Source organism: Bemisia tabaci, chromosome 6 (assembly GCF_918797505.1).
Source record: "Bemisia tabaci chromosome 6, PGI_BMITA_v3".
NCBI lineage: Eukaryota > Metazoa > Arthropoda > Insecta > Hemiptera > Aleyrodidae > Bemisia > Bemisia tabaci.
Window position 1 is genome coordinate 44,440,257 of NC_092798.1, and position 25,308 is coordinate 44,465,564.

The following is a 25,308-nucleotide window of genomic DNA, read 5'->3' on the forward strand; positions in this document are numbered from 1 at the left end:
TCGTTTGAGGCGCAGTGGAGACTTTACAGTTGTTTGTGAGTAGCAATATAAAATATAATAATTCTATATAGTGATCTTAAAAATATAACTATTATTATTAGAGCAATTGTTATGTTGGTTCTAGACCAGTTAATAATTGACTTAAATGAAAAAAACTCACCCATAATATTAATTGAGGAGGGCATTGGAGAATTTCCCATACATGTAAAAAACCACATCATTATTGCTGCAGGAGTTATTGAAAATATGCCCTTGTTAACAATGATTCTCCGAGACTTAGAGTTTTTATTTATGATGTTTGCCATGTAGAATAAACCTGCTGAGCATATCCCATGACCAATTATAATGTATATACTTCCCATCATACTTTTTGTTTTGTTCAATGTAATTGTTGCAAACACTAATGTTATGTGAACTACTGAAGAACAGCCGAGGGTCGATACCCATCTGTTGCACTTCGACTTCTATTGTCGAGATCTTGGGGCTCCCGGTTACTGCTGCGGTGGGCTTGGAAATGCCCAGAGAGTCTATGTGGGCCTCCATTGCTGATTTAAGCTTTCTCTGCGCTTGGGCTGCGGCCTCCTTGTTTTGTCTATAGGGAGAGTATAGACATGTCGAAAATTTTGAGGTTAATGGAGCTCTTGGACTCCAAAAAGGCAGCCAACCTTTGAATTCAAATTATCCAGGGTGATTTTTGTCAATCGTTGGGAACTGTCGTTAGTAAAGTACATATCTGACTTGATTTTTGCATAAACTTGCTCATTCTTGCGGAAGAATGCTTACCTATGAATTTTCTCGTCCAGTTTCGTTTGCCATTGGAGTCTGAAGCTTGACAGTGATATTTTTCGTTTTCAAAGGTTACCTACCCTTTTGGGCACTAAGAGCTACATATTTCGAGGTGTCCGTACTCTCCCTACGTAGGTACTCCAGCCATTGTAACGTACCCTAACGTCGGTATCGTGGGTAATGGACGTGAAAGCACAACACAAAAAGTGTTATGTCAAACTATGATAAAACAAAAGAAGCCGGTCGAGACCCGGCCTCACTAGATGTTGTTGGACATTTTTTTGTTGTTGTTGCAGAATTGTTCTCTTTCATAAAAGGCCGGAAACGTAGTCTGATTGTTCGCGATGGTTGCTCGAACTGTGAAAGACGCAATAGGATAAATGAAACCACATCACAGTTGAATTGTCAAAATCGTTCGAAATTCACAACAGTAGCTAACCTTCCGATAAACAAAAAAAAAAAAAAGTTCATCGGCTCATAACATTATGAAAAAGCCATTCTAACATTCAGAAAATTTTCTGACTCCTATACATGGACAAAAGAAGGAGAGACACAAGGGTGATGTTGTTGTTCAGGGAGCTACAATCATTTGAACTGAGTTAAGCAGAAAGGAACCAACCCACATTTTGGAAAAAATTGAATTATGAGTGGTTTTGAACTCAACCACTACTCTACTATCTATCGCCAAAAATTCAAAGTTTTTGTTGGAGAAAATTATGCAGAAATTGAACTTTAAGTTCATTGTTTGCATTGAGTCTTATGCAGGAGCCAAACTTTAAACCTCGTTTTCTCGGTTCGATCCCGATGTGGCTTGGTTCCTTTCTGTTTAACTCCGTCCATTTGGGGGGCAGCTATGTATCTCCATCCACATTACGGCGTTATGTAATTCTTTTAATTTTCTCCGTAGAAGAAAGTCGTAGCCTGTAAAACGCGCCACACATTTACAATTTGTTTGTGAATTCCGCTGAACTGTTCAAGATATCTTAGTTCTTCCAATAGAGTTCTCAAAAATTCGAACGTTTGACATACCCTCTCTGCACAAAAAACACTCCTTGACTTCATTTGGTCGCTCCTAACCCAAGAACCGCGCGCAAAGCCCGACAGAGAACTTTCCAAGTCCGAAAAAGAAACAAGCGCGACCAATGGACCGCGATTAAAGAAGCTTTCGCGGTCGACCATTAACCGGGCATGTCCGGTAATTAATGGCGTCGTGAGTCGTGAGGCCACAGGTTCATGGACAAAAACGCAGCCGGGCGATGCAGTACCCTCGCTCCTCGGACGTCGACTCCACTTTAATGCGAGCCCAGTAAAGCGTGGAATTAAGTGTATAACAAGGCTCACCGCAAAGTCTAGTTATGCCCATAAGTCGATCCCGTCGACGAAGGACTCCCAGCTGCGAGACAAACTGCTCGACCACGGTAAAACTGTAAAAACGCGTACCGTGCTTTCCGACGCCGCACACTTCCGTCTCGATTATTTTTTTAAAACGAAGAAATACTCAACGTCATTCCGTGTAAACTCCGGTAATGATCCCTCTCTGTCTAATAATGTATCGCAAAATTTGTCAGCAATTGTGTCGGTTGGCTCTCCTGGAATAAAATGAAATAGGAGAGGAGGGTTCGAAACGACGCACAGTGGATCGCGTCAATGGGAGAGGTCGGACATGATTTTTTTTACTAAAATTTCAAATTTTGATGTTTGTATCGTCACATTTTGAATTTCAAGGGGTGCTCTCGAAAAAGTATTTCACGAGGAATCCAATGGAACGACTTATGACTTATAGAACTTGAAAGTTTTGTATAAACGGAGTTATAAGCGTTCAAAGTTTCCAAATTATGTCCCATATCACTGGAAAAAAAACACATTGGATCTAGAGTCCAGACTCTTTAAAAACGTCGACAAGAAAAAGTACTGTTGACTCAATCAGAATCTAGCTGAAATCAAGAACCAAGCCTCTTAATTTAAGCGGATTTCGTTTTGATTCCAGCAAAAATACGATTGAATCATGAGTCCTTTTTCTCGTCAATGTTTTCAAGAGTCTGGACTCTAGATCTAATGTGTTTTTTTCCAGTGCTCTATTGACTCGATCCAATGTGCGCCGGGAACTAGATACGCGTTTTTTCTCCGACAAGCTCGAAGCTCACGAGTGGCCGGAGCTGCATTTTCAGCCGTTTTTCCTTTCCCTTTCCACGAGATTTTCGTCGCCCTCCCGACATACGGCGTAACTTCTTTCAGCGATGAGCCCTGTTTTCCGTGTAACCTAATGCTTTTCTGGGATCATCTCAGCGTTTAGTTGCGTCCCTCTCTCGGCCGGGCGACGTTTTGTCCCGATGCGACATGATTCTCCGCTCGGAGCTCGCCACGAGTGATAGTCGCGGGGATAACAAAATGGAGCATGAAATAAAATATCTGCGGGCAAGTCGCCCCTCCGCGCCCCCCAACCCCCCCACACCATCCGTCTCTTATCTGAAAAAAAGGAAACCCCCGCGCGAGCAGCGATACGAGTCGCTGTCACGTCTTGCCGACCGATGATATTTCTTTGCCGTTCGGGGCTCAACGGGAAGGAGACGAGAGAAAACAATGATGATCTTCCGGGGCTCCGTCCTTCTTTAAGGAATATTTGGATTTTATCCGACGGAGGGAAACCGTATATTCGTCTCCGCTGCCTGGAGGAAGATGTTATTTGTGTGTTATTTTATATTTTACTTGTCTTATACCAGCATACAACGATGCAACTTTAGGGATGGCCGATAATTCCACAAGGTATCTTTAAAATTAAATTAATTTTGAAGATTTTAAAATAGCATGTTCCAGTAAATTGCACTTCACTTTTGTCATACTTAAAATTGCAATTATACGTCAGGAATTCGCTACATCGATTCTTTGTGTAGGTGTTTTCTCGATTTTACACGGAACATTGGTGGTTGGTGAAACAAAAAATCGCGCGCGTAATGACAGAATACCGATCGAGCACTGCCAGCTCAAAAAGCACATTGGCGCCTACAAACCTAAGGGGATACTTCACGCATTGCGCAATGCTTGAAGTATCCCCTTAGGTTTGTAGGCGTTAGTGCGCGTTTAGCGCTGACAGCATGCCGCAGCGCTCTCGGCGGGCGGGCCCGCTAGCGAACCTAGGATTTTTAGCGGAGATACTCGCCATATCGTTTAATTTTGTTTTATTTTTTCCTCTTAATTCTCGACGTTTTAAAAATTACACACTTGTCGTGTGAAGTAATCATTGAACTAACTCTTAACGGCAGGTAAAGTGTATTAATGAAAGGCGGCTGGTGCACTATGCGCGCTGCGGACGGCGCAAGGCGGCTTAAGAAATTCTTTCCTGTGCTCTGTCGAAAGAAACACAATTGTCCAGAATCTGACGTTCCCGCCTGGAGACTTGTTGACCACGGCGGCACCACTTCAGATAGGATAATTCGGTCGGACTGAAATTTTTCTAGGTTCACCTCACACCAAAAGACATTTTTTTGGGGACCAGGCCTTTGATTTATGAAAAGTCGAAAAGTAAGAACCACCCCACCCTGTCTCAACCACTCACTGGATTAAAAAGTCGCTTGGATCTGGAGTCCAGACTCTTGGAAACATTGACAAGAAAAAACACTCTTGATTCAATCGGATTTTTGCTTAAATCAAGAACCATGCCTCTTAATCTGAGCGGATTTCCTTTTGATCCAACCCAAAAATCGATGGAATCAAGAGTATTTTTTCTTGTCAATGTTTTTCAGAGTTTGGACGCTGGATCCAAGCGGTTTTTTTTTTCCAGTGCTCCCTCCTAGTGTCACCGCCATGTTTTCTTCTTGTTTATTCCTAAGAGCCTTCACAGTGGCCATTCTCTTCCTGTGAAGGTGCTCTACCACGCGACGTCGTAAGCCTGAAAAACGGGTGACCTTCCCACGGGTCGATTATCGTCAGTGGCGGATAGAGAGGGGGGCGGCTCTGGCGAGACAAATAAAAATCGAAGGCCGTGCAAAACCCGGCCCCGCTAATCCGAGGCTCCGTGCTCGGGTGCCGTTGCTGCGGTTGCTAATTCGCATTTTATACGATAGAGGGCACTTCAGCGGAAATTAATGTTCCCGCTCGTGCAATCCGTCCAAATCCTTGCACCGGAATATTTCATGTTCAGCATCTCCGGCCCGGCAAATTTACACGGCCCGACGATGCGACCAGGCCCTTGCCAACTCGCCCATCATTACCGGGATTTTTTAATCAATGGAAAAGTCAGGAAACCCCGATTGAGTCGGTTGCCGTTGGTCAACTGAATCATGTTTTGATGCTTGAATTCTTGTATTGATCAGGCTATAACATAATAATCTGTCGGAAATTGCAAGTCTCAGTTCATTATTAACCGAGATACCGCGAGCTTTGAAAATTCTGTTTATGACGTCATCCAACTCGGTTTCTTCCACCTTAGTTTCATCCACGTTGCCCACGGTTGTGAGTACCAATGCAAATGTGTGTCGTTCTTGACTGATGAAACTAAGTGTGAAACAAACCCCGGGCTGCCTCACTACCCCGGTGAGATACGTCGATTAAATCCGAATTTTTCAAAGCGCTGATACTCGGTTTAATATTGACGTGAGACTTGCTGTTTAGGTAGATCTTATTATGCTTAGCTCATTTACTGGTCGTTAAGCATCCAAACAAGATTTTGTGACCGGCGGCGCGATTGACTAACTATCCGAGCTACCTACGACGCGACAGCTTTCGTTTGAGCTTTAGATTTCTAATAATTAATTAAACTCCTCAGTAATTTGTAGCTTACACCCCGCTGCAAGTGTTAAGTAATGTATTTCATTCTCAGGAATACATTTCACTAATGGCGAAGCGCGAATGATATATATGTATTTTAAGCCGCTACATCAGCGCACTAGAGCGCTCTGCGACTCCAAATCGCCATCGGAATCGATCCTCCCACAAATCATCGGGCAGATAACACCAGCAGATCTCCCCTTCCACTCCCTCCCGCCAACCTCTTATTGGACGTCCACGCCGCCTCCTTCCGGGAGGAACCCAATCAAATACCTTTCTGGGCAACCTACTATCTGCCATTCTCCGCACGTGTCCATACCAAACAGCTGCCGAGAAATTCGAGGTCTGATGGTCGCAATGCAATGTTTCGTTTCTCAGGATGTAGTGTGAGACCGAGTACTGCGAGCCGGTGAGCGAAGAGGTTCAGGTCGGGAGGGTCGAGTTCTTCTGGGATATCAAATAGTGAGTCATCACCAAGTACCCATGTTTTGAAGAAACTTCGGTAAATCTTAAATGGACCATTAGACAAGGTACGAATGTAAGCATTCTAATACATCTTTCTTGACCAGAATTTCACGTAGAACACGACTCGCGCAACGAAAATTACCGAAATCAACTCCTAACAAAGATATTAACGTTTTTATTTCACATTGGTTACGAGGAATTTGAACTGCCCGCTCACAAGAAACTCACAAAGCTCTACGTGAGTCAAATCGTGCACTACAACGATTTCAGCAAGCTTCTCAATTAAGCGATGTTCATTTCCCACCGTGCTGTTCAAACTATAAACAACTTGCTATAGCTGAGCTAAAGCGTCAAGATTAAGGTAGGTATTGCCAGATTTTTATATCGCAGAGACTGTCATGATAGCATTTAGCGCGCGATGTGAGTCCCGTAGAGCATTGAGTTTTCATGAGCGGATAGTTTGAATTCACGCATCAAGAATCATTAAATATCTTCATAAGGAGTTAATTTCGGTAATTTTCGTTTTGCGCATCGTGTTTTACGTAAAATTTTGCTTATGAAACGTGTATCAGAATGCTGAAATTCGTGCCTTGTCTACTGGTCCATTGTGCGTAAGATACTCCGATATGATTGCAGATCGAACCCACGAATTGTTTGAAGTAACTACCCGACGCTAAACCTAGCTATCTAACCCACATTCTGCCATCGGGCATCACTACAGGGCGTCGAACAAAGTGCTCTCGTGAAAATTGGAAAGAGAGCCAATCATAATAACCTGTGTAGTCGATATTATCTTCCAGGATATCAAACGCGACATTCATAAGCCGCGGTTGAAGTGAGGAGTCGAAGGACTTGATGTCTAGTCCAACTCCATATTGCAGAGATCCATGCAGTGCCATCTAAGACTTTATGGATAATCTTCGGGAGACGCTTGTACATATTAACGCCAATAACCATGGGTTCAGTCAGTTCCGCGTAACGGGAGATAAGTGGTGCAGCAGTAATTCCTTCAAGAAGTTTATTCTCAAAAGCTGTGCCCCAAACATGCCTGATTTCGGGCGATTCAAATGATCCAAGCTGAGTACGAGATCGAGCTAGATCGGGACGGAATCGGAATGGTCTTGGAGTTGTTGTGCCTTGAACAGGGTTGCCAGCGACCGGGAAAACCGGGAAAAGTCAGGGAATTTCGGTGTTGGTCAGGGATTTTTCTGATTTTTCGTGGAATTAGGCGCGGGCGGTCTCGGGCTCGCGTTGCGGGCGGTCTCGGGCTCGCGTTGCGGGCGGTCTCGGGCTCGCGTTGCGGGCGGTCTCGGGCTCGCGTTGCGGGATCAACTGACTCATTTTCACTTTAACAGACTGCGTCAGATCCATACTTAAAAGTCAGGGAAAAATATTGGAAAGTCAGGGAAAAGTCAGGGAATGGAAAAAAATAATTTGGCTGGCAACCCTGCGAATTGTGAATGATATTTTACCGATATTTCACCCATTCGAAGGAATGGTAAAGAATGATTTTTTAAGGTGTTCGTTGTGAAGTCCCTGTCTTTCGATCTTTTTCCACAGGTTTAAACGGAAGATCAATCGATGGATCGCGAAGCACGTCTTGCCACCCCATTTCATCAGTTGCGATTCTTGAAAGTTGGCAACACAGTCTCCTCCCATTTATGCTAGTATAAAAGAATCGATTATTGGTGAGGCAACTTGCCGTACCGAAAATCGATATTTTCAACAGATTTAAATGCAGGGAAAAATTGTTGCCAACTTGCTGAGTTGCCAGTGCATTACGCTACTTTGATTGTGGAACAATGCCTGTCAGAAAACCTCGAAGAATCATTGAAGCCTTCTGCTGAAAGAAGAATGCACGGAATACTTAGAAATTCGGCGTCGGTTCAATGTGGATTTTTTTTAAAGGTGTTCCGTACGACCTCCTAAGGACAATGGACTTCTAAAATCGAAATTATATTGAGCCGTTTACGAGAAAAAAAGGGGTTACAAAATTAATTTTTCGGCATTTTTGATCACTGAAGAAAAACTCAGGCCACGGTAATCGTACCTACGGGCCACATGGCAGTCTTTCATTTCCGCCCACTTTTCGCGATTTTATCATTTTCGCCAACTTTTGCCCGATTATCATTTCCGCCCACTTTTTTTTTATTTTTGAACTTTGTTTGTAACATTTGGCAACATGAAAGCAGTACGAATAAGGAAAAGCAACTCACCAATTGAAAACTTAAAGCTGGGTAAGTATACTCTCTGGAAATGAGACACCAACAATTTTGTTGATTTTGTCAACGTACACTTTTAGCCCTTTTTCCTCTGTTTTTGAATCAAAATCTGAAAGTTGATCAATGACTGCGTCCAGATTTTTTGGCGTTGCACCCGGAACTTACGGCCGGAACGGACGTCGTGTCTACATATAGCCGGTGAATTTGTTTTTCTTAGTGCATGCAACAGGAAATTTTGGTAGTAGTATCGGAGGATTTTGCCCGTAAAGTCAGAGTATTTTGGATTTTTACGTAACTTGCAACGGTAAGAATAATCTCTTCGGAACTCTTGATATTTGCTACTGGAGCGACTGAAATATCTTCTCACGGGCTAGACAAGGAGGCGCAGAACAATAATCAAGCGAAACAGGCTAATTTTTACTTCTTTCACGAACCGTCATCGAAGGAGGAAAACAAGAGGCACAAATGAAGCTCCCGAGGGAGACGTCGAAAGCACTGCACTCTGCTACAACCTCGTATCTGCACAGGGTTTCCACTCGAAGATACGAGGTTCTCGCTAAGTACGGCAGAAAAGTATAAGTGATTCCGCTACACTTTGAACTTGAGATTCATTGTCTGCACCGAGCATTGCTCTCCGAGTTGGTTAACTTTTGACGGGGGGGAAAAGAGGATTATACTTAACGGAACAATAAAGTCGCATCAGGATGAAAACAATGTAATATTTTACAAGTAAACGCAGCAGGGTTGCAGGCTCTTCAAACGGGCTTTCTCAGGAATTATGTAGGGAACAAAGGGACCTAAGGACGTGCATAAACCTCCGCTAAGTCGCGCGGTATCTATACTCTGATGATAATTGTATACCTTTCAAATTCTCAATTTACGCATTTTTTTCGATACTTTTGAATATACGCTCTGGAATAAGAAAGGAAGTCCAAGAACACTCAGTATATTACAATACATTGTCCAGGAGAGTTGCGCACCACATTGAATTTGAAATGTTTATATTATCCAACAAATTAGGATGGTACCACAATTTTAGGGCCTAATCCCTACCACCTTTTTCCGTTATAACAAAATAAGAACCTTACTTCTTCACTGACGCCTTACTTTTGAAAGTTTGCGTTTCGTCCAACATGTTCTATGTGAGCTTTTTTATAAGGATACATGTATTTTATCATTCTATTGCTTCCACTGTCTTGTGGTCTACTATTCCTCATCAAAATCCGAACCCGATGTTGAACTATAGTAACCGAATTTGACTCCGAAAACTTGGGTGTCAGGCAAGGAATTTCTCGGATTCGTCGGACTATGAGCGATCTTGAAATCTGTCTTGGGTCGTCGGATAAAAGTGGCCGATGGTGGCCCGCGCAGCAGCGGAGCACGACTTCGAATCGAAACTTGAGAAGCTGGAGCACGGACGGAGCCGTAGTTTAATCAAAATCTACCGCGCCGCGAACTTTGTTTGAGGATCTCATTAAACATTCGGTCACTGATGTCGAGCTACTTTGTTTCAGATAAAAGCTATCCGGGCGAAACTTTGAATCTGACCAAAATAAGTCGCTCGGAAATGGGCGCCTACTTCTGCATAGCCGCCAACGGAGTCCAGCCCACGGTCAGCAAACGAATAATCGTCAATGTCCATTGTAAGTATCTCACGCCACTCTCATCTCGTCACGACTCGTATGGTTTTTTTTTGTTTTTGTTTAAATTGTATCGAGAAATGTTGCCTTTACAGCATGTTTTTATTATGACAGTCCGTGAGCCAGAGTACATTCAATGATACACTTGTGACACAAGTTTTCACTGGAAAAAATCACATTGGATCTAGAGTCCAGACCCTTGAAAACATTGACAAGAAGAAGGACTTTTGAATCAATCGATTTAAGCTTAAATCAAAAGGAAATTCGCTCAAATTAAGAGGCTTGGTTCTTAATTTAGGCTTAAATCTAATTGAATCACGAGTATTTTTTCTTGTCGATGTTTTTAAGACTCTGGACTCTAGATCGAATGTGTTTTTTTTTCCCCAGTGTTGAGCACGTGAAACGATGGCCTTATTTGCACACGAAAAATGGTCGTCTGCCACGTTGTAGCGTGTATCATTACGTGTTAGGCAAATACGAGCATTTCCCGTGTCATAGTGCAGCTTTACGTCCTCAACACTTGTGTCACTAAATATCTTCTAGCCCTCGAGACTATTCGTGAATGTACATTACGCACCTTAAGTCCATCATCAGTACCGATTACCCCGAAATTAACATGAAGCAGCACAAATAAAGACGATTAGGTATACAATGTCTATTGGATTTAGTTAAGATTCAGTTATTAATGATAAGTTTTCAGTCTCCCATCGGTTTGTAAGATCCAGGCAATACTTAAATCACTAAGATCTTGACTTGCAGCCGAAAATCGTTGCAGGAAAAGTTGACATTTCATTCGCGAGTCAAAGTGGAAATTTGGCTCTACTTAAAGTAGGAACGGGTGCCTTCCACTTTCTCTACCTTCGGAAGTAAAGTCATAACTCCCGTTCAAATCATAGGGGCTAGGCTATGCTGCTTACATCCGGTAGGCTAGCCTAACGTGATGAGTATCGATAAACAGGGTGTTCGCAACTAGCACCTTATTCATCGATTCTTTATCATAGCTTCCAACGGGTAATTATCGATGATCGATCATTCACGCCTCGCCACTGGTGGATACTGAGTGACCGCGCGGCCGGAAAATGCAAAAATCGTGTCGAGCATAATTCTATGCCAACAACCGATGTATATTCGTCTTGTTTATCTTGCTTAGCCTCCCTTTGACACTGAACGCAGTGCAGATTATCGGATAGTTGAGCTTCGCTCAGTGGACAAAATTTGGATGAAATTGAGTAATGTTTAATTTTTTACGGGAGATAATTGAGTTTTGTTCATTGGGGGAGGAGGCTTTGCCTACTTTGCCGCTGAAAACACAATAGAGCGGGCTCTCCTCCTGGGAGAGGAGGTAGGTGAAGGCTTTTGGGGATTTTTAGATTTAAGAAAGTTTATTTAGGCTGGCAACGATAGGACCAACTGGTCATGTCTTCCTTGTGGCCAGCGTAGCACATTTAATGCATACAATACATGAAACTACATCTAACAATATTTGCCGAAAGATAGAAAAACTGCTTAAAACAAAGAAAAACTTAACTTCCAGGGCTGAACATACTTTGATAACTTTATAGGGAAAATATGGACAAGATCGATGAATCGACAGAAGATATAATAAACAAGAAATGTAAATGTAAGTAAGTAAGAAATTAAATAAATAAATAAGATGAATCAATTAATCATCATATCGACTTAACACAAATAATTTTACATCTCTTCTAAAAATATTTAAATTATCCTCATAGAGGGGGAGAGATAGGCGGAGATACAGGCAAAGAAACAGCTGGAGAAACTGACGGGTTATCTATCATTATACACTCATGTCGCGAGCTACTATTCGGTGCAGATTAACTCTCACTGACCTGCAAGTAAGGAAAGCAAAAATGACGATAAATATAAATCGATGACCTTAAAGCGAAACCAATTATCTCAGAATGTGACGATGAAGACTTCCTGTCGTTCTTTATTTTTTATTTATTTATTTATTTTTTTTTTAAAAAAAAATTGAAAACCACTCATCGGCAATGCTTCAAATCTGCCGTAATAGGTCTTCACCGTGCGAAGAAAATTCTGCGAAAACTTCAAGGAATAATTTTGAAGTGTTCTTCTCCATAAAATAAAGTATAAGTGGAGATTTTAGATTTTAAATACGTGGTCGCGGACCTAAAACGTCGGTTTGATAATTTAATATGAAACAATAATATAACATACAGTAAGCCAGCGATAAATAACATCGCTGTTATCTGTTCACAATCTTCTTTAGATTTAATAGAATTCCTTCGGCAGAAAATGGCTCTTTCAAAGGCTTGAAAACAGCGCATTGCTGCCATCATTGCAAAAACGCGCATCGGCATAACTCAGTGTCCACGAAGCTCCTCTGTTTTTTGACGTCTGTTTAATCCAAGTCGTTCGAGGCAGTGTTATTCGTTTTGAGGGTCCGAAATTCGGACGGAGTCTCCCACAGCCCGTCGCACGAGCAGGGTCGGTGGAGAGGACGACATTGTCACGAGGGGGCTTAAATGAGTCGCATAATTAATAAACGCCCTTGAAACTACGGCATTTAAGGGCAGCCCAGCTGAAGTGCGGGTGGAAGAGTTTCGGCTCCCTCACTTTACGCGCTAATTTCCTCAGTTTGCAAAATTTCGCCTTACGCGCAGTATGATCTCACCTTAATTCCACCAAAAAAGCTGTAATTTGGATGTACATCATCGCATGTTCGCAAGGAAAGATCTTTTTAAAACGCTGTAAATTCCGTAATCATAGACCTCCAAGGCGTCACGGGCGCAGAGCCTAAAATTCTGGTATCGTCACTATTGGTATTATCCCACGCTATTTTTTCTCGTTCAAAAAAGAAAAAAAAAGAAAAGAAGAAGAAATCGACATTATATTATAACCAGTAAATAAGCGAATGAAAATGCCAAAATAATGATAATGAAAAAATTGAGCAGATGTAAATTTAAAGGGCCAGAGCTTTGGTATATGTACAAGATTCAAACGTTCTCCAAATTTTGTGATTAATTATTTACCTTCTCTTCTCCACTACATCAAAAGTTCGAATAATGAACGTTGATGTGCCATATTAAATCGAATCCTAGTGCATCATGACGTAGGAAGATAAGTGTTTTTATCGAACATTATTTAGATAAGCGTTGTGAAAGGAGGATAATGCAATTTTCTACCTGTAAAATAATTTTTAATCGTTTGATCACTCCTTCCTCGATGCCGGTTATTTCTTCTAGGGCCTCTAATTTTATGTGCACCAAGTTGTTCACAATAATAAACAAATTAGAGGCATGCGCCCCTGCATGCGACCTGATTTTATTCCATACATTAGAGAGGACAGATGGCGGGACAGTGCCCGCTGTGCTCCTGCTAACGACGGCTACGTATCTGTACCCGTCATATAGTACAGTGCTCACTGGGCTATTTCCCATTCGGTCGATGTATTCTTCGCACATTGTTGGCCCTGCAACCGATACTTGTCGGAGCACATGGCCCCTCCAAAAATCGATACATTTCCATAGGTTTAAAGGGAGAAAAGACAATGTTGCCAAATTGCTGGATCCGCCAATGGGTGTGGGTGTAACGGTCTGTCTGCTGACGCAAAGGCTCCGGTATTCATGATGGGTCTTGAATTCATATTTGTGTTAACCAAACTCACTGGGGTCGATAAAACAAGTAAATAGGTAAATAATATAAAATTTTGGGCTAGTAGGCGTTATGTTTGTAAACATACAAATAGTAGGGACCATTCATCATCAGGGAGAAAGTGATGATGGATTAAAGCAATTGTAATTGTAAAACCGGTAAAGACGAAAATCAAATAATGATTATTATGAAAATCTATATTATTTGAATTTATGGTCCCAAATTTAATAAAGTTAACAAAAATATATATTTCTTAAAATATTTGAAGAAGATAAAAAAAATACGAATAGTTAATAGGCACGTGTATACATTTCAGAATGACCCATCTCGATTGACTTTCCCTCCGGACCGAAAAGGCTAAAACGGCTGACAGGATGATCTTATCTTCACCAGAGAAAGTAGGATTCCTTGATTCCTCTTTTCAGACGTTTCGTACGTAAAGCAATATACCCGTCCAAGATTTCACACGAACATTGTAAGATGCCGAAATCATAGTCATGTCCTTTAACAAATCGTGGTCACTATACACATCGTGGCACATAATTAATTCTCTTAAACAAATTATGACAGCGGAATCACCCTTAGTACTGGTTTTTATAAGTAATTAATATGAAAAAGAATTCACGTGAAACATTATATAAACAATTCTTTATAGAAGAGACATCCGAGGTCACTCGGGTGACAGGATATCCAAGTACAATCTGCCCTGATCTCTCTATTCCGTCACGATCTTTGTGTGCGATCGTATCTTTACCTGTTACTATGTACTATGTGTTGATCTTTGTGCAGGATCTCTTCCAGGCTGGAGAGGTATTTCTCTGAGCTGGTTTTTGATAGCCCTATTATATAGGGCAACCCCTAGGCAAAAGGTTATTTTAATATAGTACTGTCCTCCTTCCCCACAATAGGAGGACAGTGATTATACAGTGAATACATATATAAAAGATGGCTCTGGTGGAAGCCTCAGGTGAGCCAGGCTTCGCATCGCTCATAATCACGCCGACGACCGGGTTCCGCCATCTTAAAATTCGCGAAAAACGCCAATTTTTTGGCAAAACTCACACGAGTCACCCAAAATTAAATCACTGAACGCTACACACGATTACGCCGTTTAACGATCACTCTCAAGAACGATGGATCACGACTCACGCGAAAGCCGGAGACTGTTCTCCGCGAGCGCGCGTCTTCACCACGCTAACTCACCTCACGAGACCGCGGCTAAGGACAGAAGAAGAAACGTCAGGTCACACAAATTGAAAGAAAAACCTAACAACGCTCCCGTTTAGTTAAGTAGGGCTTAATTTCTCTATTTCCCGGTAATTCTATCATACACTGCTTTAATTATTTCGTCACCCTCCATCACGAATTCAAAGCTACAGGGCCTACAGAAAATGTAGAGCTTGTGCGTGGATTTTCCTAAATTATTTTATCCTCAATCAACGATCCTAGAGGTATAAAAGTAAATAGCAAAAATAGATGAGTCACACACAAATTGAAAGAAAAACCTAACCACGGTTCCGTTTAGTTAAGTAGGGCTTAATTTCTCTATTTCCTGGGTCATTCTATCGTACTCTGCTTTAATTATTTCGTCACCTTCCTGCACGAATTCACAGCGACAGGGCCTACAAAAAATGTAGAGCTTGGGCGTGGATTTTCCTAAAATAATTTATCCTCAAACAACGATCCTATAGCAACAAAAGTGAAAAGCAAAAATTGTGATATACTTGCACGACATGGCAACAGGACAGGGTGTGGACGAGTAGGCGGGGGTCTTGCAGGTTTCTTGTACACGTTGAGGTTTTAAGTGAGTCAACTGTGGAGACATCGGTTGTTGACTGTGATATGATTTCTCTGACCTGAGTACCTGCCAGTTCAGCTGCTCGTAGGGTTGTTACCACGTCACTCAGGGATGGATCCCCTTTCTTGATTAACTTGGTTTTAATGTCTTTATCATTTGAACCAAGAGCTTCCAATCAACCACCACGATCACAACCTCAACGAAACCCAAAGCCCCCAAAATACTTGTCAGATTATGTCACCCCCTAAAGAGGAAGGTGTGATATACTTGCACGACATGGCAACAGGGTGTGGACGAGTAGACGGGGGTCTTGGAGTACATAGATGGCCTGACGTTGTGAGCTTGTAAGACGATCTTGACTACTCGTGATCAATAAAGTATGTTTGTTCCGTGAACCCGTGTGTTATACCTCATTACATGGCATGTACTTGCACGACATGGCAACAGGGTGTGGAATTATATCACAAAAATAGATGAGTCACACACATATTGAAAGAAAAACCTAACCACGCGCTTGTTTAGTTAAGTAGGGCTTAATTTTTCTATTTCCTGGGTCATTCTATCGTACTCTGCTTTAATTATTTCGTCACCTTCCTGCACGAATTCAAAGCGACAGGGCCTACAGAAAATGTAGAGCTTGGGCGTGGATTTTCCTAAATTAATTTATCCTCAAACAACGATCCTAGAGAAATAAAAGTGAATAGCAAAAATAGACGAGTCGGGAGCTTTTAGTGAGAATTTCTGCTCAAAGATAACCTGACCAGACCCATCCACCCCATTTAGTGGTTAATTTCAATTACCTGTCAGCTTTGTCACACTCTATGATTTTCAGTATCCATTGACCTGTATAATCCAGAAGCGCTTGTAGATTGATTTCAGCGTAGGTCTCTGAGATTTTTATGGAACTTTTGGGGGATAGTACTCAGTGTTGGCAAGTCTTATCTGGTAGTGAGAGGGGAAGACATGATGTCCATCTTGAATGGACATGACTCTCATTCTCTCATATTTTCGCTTCGAGAGATTAAGGGCAACGGAAGTGGCCAACGCTTGCTCCTTACTTCATGTTGACTTCTGCTCAACTCTGCTGACACAATAAACTCATTGGACAAAATCATTAAACTGACACTGAATTCATACATCGTACATCTTATACAACATATCATACAACATACATCATTATGCAAAACAAGAGAACATTCCATGTCCGAAGTTTTACCCTGTTCGTTCCATAGTGCGGCGCAGAGATACGACTATTCGTGCTTGATGGATATCTGCGTTGCGTCTGCAAAATTGAAGGCGCGATGGTGCGAAGCGTGAACTCTCACTGCTTTGCTTTATGCTGTCGAGGTTTCCTGACCTGAGGGCAGGAGGGTCCGCCTCGGCCGACCGCAACGAAGTCCCGTACCGCCGCATGCCGTTCGTCCTCGGGTGCATCGTCGTCTGGCATCATGCGGTGTAGAGTTGCCGTGAGGACGTCTTGCATCGACTGGGCCTCTCCGTCGGGGTCGGCGTCTTGGGTCGGAATCTCTGCCCGTGGATGTTTGTGTTGAAATTTGTTGGAAGCGGCTTTGTAGACGACTCCCCAGGGTCCATATTTGTCCAGGGACTCTTTGCGGAGATTAGAGAAATATGTTTGCCTCTTGGCTTTTAAGAAGTCCCGGTAATCTTTCTCTAAGTCTCTTTTTCTGGCCCAGAGAAGGTCCTTTTCCCAGGGCTTTGCCGGCTGCAGACAGCGCCCTGAGGACCTCCGTTTTCCTCGACTCGCACTCCTCGTCCCACCAGGAGTTGCGTGTGGTTTCTACGAGGGGCGTTACCTGCTTAGTGGACCTTTTGATGATGTTAGTGAAGTCGTCTACCTCGCGGTCGATTGTCGCCTCGTCGGCGCCCTCCGGGCACCTCCTGTTTTCGAAAGGCTTTAGTAGGCCTTGGAAGTTTCCCCAGTTGGCCTTACTCAGCTGGGGAAGTGCTGTACCCGGGTTTGGAAACCCTTGTCCGGGTGGTGCGCGGTTTATCTCCGCTTCGTATTGGAGGAGTTTGTGGCTGGTTATGAAGCGACCCGCCTCGGTCCCACACGTCCTCCAGTTATCAATCGTGACGTCCCCGCGGGAAAGGGTGAGATCGATCCACGATTTCCCTTGGGCGTTTTCGAAAGTGGGTGGCGAGGACGGGTCATTGCAGACTGTTAAGTCGAGGGCGCCGACTAAGGTTTCTACTGCTATTCCTCTGTGGAGCCTCTGTGGGTCTCCGCCCCAGACCGGAGATTTCGCGTTAAAATCTCCGGCGATCAGTAAGGGACGGCCCAGGTCCGGTGAGCAATCTGTTCCAGTTGTTGGAGAACAGGTTCGTAATCTTCATTTGGCGATACGTAAACTGAGGCGACGATCATTCTGCACTCCCCAAAGCCGATTTCTGCAACGGCGATGTCTTTCGTGCTTAGGGAGTGCTGCGCGAGCACGCCGACGGTGGGATCTAGTACGACGATGGCCGCTCTGGCCTGGTCGGCTTCGATGGTGAAGATTTTCTTAACGTTGTTCCGGAAGCCGACCAGCTTGTGGCCGTTCGGAAGCTTCTTTATCAGTGGTTCTTGCACCAGTGCTAGCTGGATCCCAAGTTTCTCGCAATCGACCTGCGTCTCGCAGTTCGGGTCCTTCCGATGATCTAGGTTGATTTGCCCGATCTTGAGACGCAGGCCAGTGCCAGAAGTGGTCGGGGTTGCCATATTGGACTAATGGCAGTCCCCTCCCACTTGCGAGGAGTCTGTCTCCATCGGCGATGGTTGTTGAATCTGATCCCCACCGTCGGCGAGAAAGCCGCTGCCGTTGTTGTTCGACGATTGTGGCTGGGGGGGGGGGGGGGGGGGGGGGGTCGGTCGGGTGCCAGCGGGGACTAGTGTGCCTTTGAAGAAGAAGATGAAGGTGTGGTCGATGCTGCTGGCGGCGCGGAGCCCCAGTTAAGCTGCTTGGAGGGTTGCGGAGGCCGTTGTTCTGCGGCCACCGCTGCAACACCTGTTCTTGGCTGCGGCACGCTAGATCTGTGCCCGTACTTGATGCTGCGCTCAAGGTCGCTACGTCGCAGTTTGTAGTAGGCACACAAGTTCAAGGTAGATTTACACAGGTATGGAAAAGTTGAAAATTTCCCATGAGCCTCAGTACGTGTCACATGACCTCGTGACGTAGGTTAAGGGGCCCGTTTTTTAATTAAATTACAATCAAATTAACATTCAAACGTTTGTGCGTTTAAACGCTAAAATTAATATCGTATAACCAAAATTGTGCAAAAAATCCCACAAAATTTTGACAAACGATAAACCGAACATAATAAATCAGAATAATCAAAACATACAAAATGGCTGACGTTAAGGGGCCGCTGGAGAGCCAATCAGAGGCCAGTTGTTTAGTTCTGTCCATACCTGTGTAAATCTACCTTGCACAAGTTCGTGTCCTCACTGGCGTGGCGTGGTCCGGGCATACGGTGCTTCCTGCACCCCGCGCAGACCCAGAGATTCTTGTTTGTTTTGGCAGGGCACTGTCCGGAGCCGTGGTTCCCGGCGCACCATTTACAGGTGGGTTCCCTGGCGGTGCACACCGCTTGCAGATGCCCATAGAGTTGACATCGGTGGCATTGCATTAATCGAAGGTGTTCCCGGACCGTGACAAAGGCCCAGCCGACCGACCACCGTGGAGGTAACAACGCAATTTTGTTTAAAATGTCCGGGGAGCATTCGTAGACCCGGACGTTTGTTGCCGCGGATCTGCTCCCGAAAGTATATTTGTAGGAATACCCGTGATCTGCCCCGGTCTGCTTCCGAATGATCGCGGGCCTGTATTTTAACTGAGACTATGTGAAATCGATTATAGGAAAACCTTGAAATTAATTAAAGAAATAATAAATTAATTTAAGAAATCATAAAACCGACTGACCCGGAAATTACATGCAATTACAAGCGTAAAAACAATACAACACACCACTAATTTCTCCATATCAAGGAACATTTTCACACCAGAAAAAGTACTGGTTTAGTTCGTACATAGTAATTTATTTTACTTTTTTTCTTTTACCACTTCAAGTAGCCCACAAGGGCTAAACCTTGCGCTTAAGTCCCGTCCCTCCTCCATCCCTACATCCAGTCCTAGGCAACCATTGTTTGAGAGCGTCAATCTCGGGTCGCCTGGCCGGGAATCGAACCCGGGACCTCCCGATCATATAGAGCTAGCGCTACAACCACTACATAATAGGAGGCCGACCAAAGGGTTCAACACTAGGAGCCACCGACTTATGTTAACAAAATTTGTGAGCTCAGCTCCTCGGAGCAATGTTAACACGGGTCTTGCAGGCATTACCCAAAATACCTGCTTTAGATGATAGGGCCCAGGTCTCAATGAAACATCTTCGCCTCACCTCCCATCTGGATTTCACCTCGGAATAAAATGCTGCAGCGAAATTTTGAGAGGGTTGGTATTCCAACAGGGTGGGATCTGTGATCGAAAAACCCAATGGGACTGCAAATGAATTATTCCTGGACTCAATTCAGGTACGATAATTCTGATCACTAAGCCGTATCCCTATGAGAGTGTAAAGAATCGCCGTATTGTAGATGCAGTAGTATGGTGATATGTTGTCATAATCAGATAAGTCAGCTAAATCTATATCTAGCCCATGAGCCTCTACAAATTATTCGATCGATAAGTCCACTATCTTGACAACCTCTTGAGCGATCTTAGTTTTTTCATCTTTTTAAAACTCGGAGTCGATACTACCGATCATCGCTAAGCCGACATATAGGCTCGTCATATGGTCTATATCGTCGTCGTGCTGAATCTCCATGAGCTTTTTGTAATGGGTCAGTAAATCTTCGGTACTTAGCGCACTATCCATGGAAGTTCAGGACGAGCTAACTTTGTTAGCTCAACTGTGATGTTTTCGATTGCTAGCAGTTTGTCAGGAACTTTCTTCATCACTGCTCCTGCCTTGCTACGAGCATCTACAATCATATTAATTTCATTCATGTTTGTAGTTTTTTGGTAACACAATTCGAGCATTCAAACAGCGAGTACACATGCATCAGTAAAAGTACATAATAGTTTTAATTAAAAATTGTAAATCGTCTTGGCACCCATGCTTTTCTCTGAAGCCAGCTTGACTTCCCGGAAATAAGTTATTTTTTTTTTCAGCAAATTTGCCCATGCGGTTAGCAGTAATGTATATTAATATTTTTGTTGACCAGTTCATCAGTTAGTTAGTGCTGTACCTCTGTAGTTATACGGATTTGAGGACAAAGACATTAGTTATCGAGCAAGAACTGGTTCATAACCAAAGTTTTAAAAATTTAACAAAGGTAGTATGAGCAATGGTACCCACGGTTCTTTTCAGAAGTCTTGCATAATGGTTTTTCTGTTCAGATCTTTGAAGACCTTTTTATACTCTGCACTGAGAAAAAACTATGGCTTATAAACCTATTAGAGGTAAATATGGAACACCACTAATAGTAGTACCTCTACATATAATAATAGCACATATACCTTAGTTATGGTACGGGGTACCTTAATTAGGTACAGAGACCTTAGTATGGTTCACAGACCGAGAATCATTAGTTTATTTACGACTATTATAGGTGTTCCATATTTACCTCTAATAGGTTTATAAACCATAGTTTTTTCTCAGTGTGCAATATTTTGCATAATACTCTGCGTGTGTTACTGATATTTAGTTAAAATGATTGAGTATTCACCGATCAACTTAAATCCTCGCTCAGCGGTGTCATTTACCAGTTTAATCGTTTTGTTAACAATCAACTTACTTTTTTTGTATGACTCAGGCTTTTCCGTAGTCTGCAGGATCTTCGCCACTCCGATGCACTGCACTCCATTTTTAATATTTTCTGTTCTCCTTGTATGCCAGTTTTATTAACTAGTCGTTGAATTATCCCAACAAATTGATTTAAATATAAGCGGGCTTTTTCTCGGAAAGAAAGCTCAGTATTCAGTATGTATTATGAGACCCGCGACGTTTAACAACTTTGAATTATTGCAACACATGTAAGTATGAACGGGTTTTTTTTTTTTCGTAAACAAAGTTTAGTATATGCAGAAGCAGTTCAATAGTTCAATTCAAACTTCTTCGCTGACGTAACATTAGACCATTTCTTACGCGAAGAAACAAAAATTAATATTGTATCAATATTATAAGACCACCGCGAGGTTTAACAACTTTAACAGGCGTGTTCCCGTCGTCGGCAGCGGAATTTATTTCTCTCTGTTTTGCCCTACCGTTAACGCGCTGTGAGAGGGAGGAGGGGGCTCATGTTTTGCAAGATACACTGGGAAAAAAAGCACATTGGATCTAGAGCCCAGACACTTAAAAACATCGACAAGAAAAAGTAATCTTGATTCAATCAGAATCTAGTTTAAATCAAGAACCAAGCCTCTTAATTAAAGCGGATTTCGTTTTGATTTAAACAAAAATCCGATTGAATTAAGAGTATTTTTTCTTGTCAATGTTTTTAAGAGTCTGGACTCTAGATTCAATGTGTTTTTTTTCCAGTGTAATCGCAGCCCATGTGTGGTATTCGAAATGTGGTCCCGGATCCTTCGGGTGACGTCACGGATCGGCACGGCGGCGATCCGGCACTGCGCGCGCGAATTCGACCGAATTTTAATTCCCCTTTCACAATTAAAAAGTTAGGAAAGTTTTAATCCGGTATTCGCAAGGTTTGTAATTAATCAAGACCACTTCCCCGGGCCCCGAGCGGCGGCGGGGTGGGGGCGGGGGCCCACTTTTAAGGCTCCTCATCACTTTCCCGTACAATTTGATCCAACAATTACAGCGAGCAACGGTTTCCCGACCACTGCCCGTGTCGGAATAGATAATTAAAGACCCAACTTTGCTTGTGCTCCGGCCCGCTCGGCAGAAGCTAAACAACACGCCCCCCGCCTCGCCTCCTCTCGTAAACCTCACAGACCATCAGTTAACACTTCTCCCGTCCTAAGCAAGAACGCCGTATCTACATTCCAGAGTTGCCAAATTCCCTTCCGTAAAACGTTTATTGTTTAGGAGAGTTATGATTATTTTCCCTTGAAATTTTCAGGATCTTCAGGTGAAATTGCGAGCAAAATTATCTGAAAAATTGGAAGAAAAATATTTACTAATTTTCCGGAAAATTCGTGTTTTACCAACAGAAATTTGGCAAGGCCTGAGGATTCGTAGGGCGTTTTTCCCGAGCGCGGCAGACTTCTTCACACATATTTAATTAAGGGCTCCCCTCGGAAGAGTGTTAATAATCCGGGGGTTTTTTGTTCGGGGCGTCTTCCCGTCGGGGCTTTTCACCGACATTTCAATTACTTGCTATCGGAGATTCCCTCCTTTGTTTCCGGGGCCCAACTTTTCCCCGTGCCCCCCGGTCGCGGGCGCCCAACTTTCGACTCCTCCGCTTGATTTTTCCCGACCTGCCGACCTGCCGGGCTGTAATTGAAAGGCGCTCGAGCGCGTGTCGGCTTTCGGCCCGGCTCCGCGGTCTTCACGGCTTCCGCGAGAGCACTCCACGACAAAAACCGCCCACGAACGAGCGCCTTCCAAGCCCGGCCAGTTTACACGCGCCGCTCCAGCTTATCCCTTCCAGATACAGCCCCACACATTTCTGCCGTCCAACGCGAAAACGCCGTAAACGCCATTTTACATTTTTTGGAAACAACGTCAGCGGGCTGATTATTGAAATTGATAGACAAAGCAATAGACAAAGAAGACAAACAGCGGGCCGATTATTGAAATTGATGGACAAAGCTATAGACAAAGATGACAAAAGCGATATGGAGGGAACCTATTGGTGGAAGCTGGTGGTTACAATGGACAAAGGCAGTAGGAATAGACTAACTAACGGCAGCCCACGAGAAACCCGACAGTCAGTCTATCATTTTCTCCATTAGTCTATAAGAATCACACATTTCAACCGATAGGATCGCTCCATACCCCACATGTCTTCTTTGTCTATAGCTTTGTCTATCAATTTCAATAATCAGTCCGCAGGATATGGAGGGATCCTTTTGGTGGAAGCGGGTGGGTGCAATGGACAAAGGCCGTAGGTAATAGACTAACTAACGGCAACCCACGGGAGACCCGATGGTTAGTCCATCATTCACCCCCTTAGTCTATAAGAACCTCCCATTTCAACCAATCGGATCGCTCTTTACTCCTTATGTCTTCTTTGTCTATAGCTTTGTCCATCAATTTCAATAATCAGCTCGCAGGACCGGATTAAGGGGGTGGCCTCATGGGCCGCGGCCCATGGCAGCAATTCTAGGGGGCGGCAAATTTTGCTTCTTCTTCCACCTTTTGACTAGGGCCGCGACCCTGTTTGTCTAGCCTCTAAATTGATAAATAAATATGTCAAATATGATAATAAATAAATAAATAAATATGAATAATTCAAAATAAATATGACAAATAACATATGATGGCGATGAGAGGGGGTTAATTCCCCGAGGATGAAAGGCAGCTCTGTGCCTTTTGCAATTTTCTTAAATGGTAGGTATAAAAGAAAATCGGATTTAGAAAAAAAAAATTACAAACGAGAAAAGGCTCCAAGATCTGCCATTTTCTGAGAGTAAAGTAATTTATAATTTTGTTTTCTTTCAGTGATACAAGAGACAGCACCTTTAATTAGTCGAGTTAAGAGAGAAACCTAACACAAAATTTGGGCTGGAACTTTGGCTTTTGGACTTAGGGAGAAATGATGTCGAGGACTTGAGATGAAAAGGAGAAGCCCTCGAGTTGTAAAACTATTTTTACAAATTTTTTGTAAAACTAACTATGGATCATTTTTCCTCTGAGAAGACTCAAATATTAGTCATTTAAAGGAGGGGTTGAAAGAGCCTCCCAAAAAAAGGGCCTATGTTGGCCCCTTTTCGGGAACCCGGGGATTTCATTCGTTTGTGGCCCAAATGAAACCTTATGATGAGGCAAGCCTCCAGTAAAAATTTTAGCTTGAGTACACGTCTGGTTTCCGAGATACAGCGTTGCAAAGTTGGCATATTTGAGCTTTTAAACGCTCATATTTTCAAGTATTTATTCTCTGTAAACAACTCCATTGGACATTTTTTTATATTTTGTGACAATTAATCAATAGTTAGTGTCATTATCGAATGCATATTTCTATTGATATATTAATACTTCTAAAACTGTTGATACAATCTTGCAAAGTTGACGTCACGGACCTATAAAAAACGCTCATTTTATCAAGTTTCTTAATTAAAAAACGAAAATAGTGACCACTAAAAGATATGTTCATGAGGTTTAGGTGCAATTTTATGATTAAATAAGTCTTCCGTAAAAGTTCAACTCAGAGTGTAAGTATGGTTTTGACGATATAGCGTTGCAAAGCTTATATGACTAATAAAGTTTTAGTTAACATACGATAGAAACAGGGTGTGATTTGAGAATGTCGAAGCGATGTCCTTGTTTCGCGTAGCACCGCGAATGCAAGCGCCGAATGAATCATCGAGCCGTTATCGCAGTACAAAACGCCTTCAATTTAGCTGGCGGCAATATGGACATACCCCGCGGTCGAATAGTTGTATCAAGAGCGCCTTCCGTGATAGATGCAAATATTGATGAACGCGCGCGAAATCCCGTCTTTTCCGGCATTTGGAAGGTTGCTCACAGTCACTTATGTTCCATTTTTGTTTATGTATTTTATTTTCGAGGTCAAGCATCAGATTTTCTCAAAATTTTCCGAAAATTCACTTTCATCCTATAACGACAGAGGATTTCGCGGCCTTAAAGATATGCTCTATTTTTTGCAGAACTCATGGATTTTTCCGATTTGGGGTGTGAACTTAACACTCTAACCCTAAAAGTTTGACAACAGGCTTACCTTCCTAGTTGTTATGAGGAATGATTATTGCCTCGGCGGGGGGGGGGGGGGGGGGGAGGGATGCGCCCCTTCAACGTCTTCGACTTCCTCGACTTCCTCGTCATCGTCTTGATGGTGGTCATTCGGAACTGA

At 43.0% G+C, this 25,308-nt stretch overlaps 1 protein-coding gene across 3 annotated transcripts in view; it reads left to right on the forward strand.

The window, feature by feature from the left end:
- LOC109042926 (lachesin) overlaps window positions 1-25,308 on the forward strand; it is a 305,146-nt gene that overhangs the window by 196,688 nt on the left and 83,150 nt on the right. For all 3 annotated transcript variants that reach the window (XM_072301570.1, XM_072301568.1, XM_072301569.1), the window contains one exon: window positions 9,752-9,880. In XM_072301570.1, coding sequence (XP_072157671.1) covers window positions 9,752-9,880 — 129 coding nt within the window. The remainder of the gene's footprint in view (window positions 1-9,751; window positions 9,881-25,308) is intronic.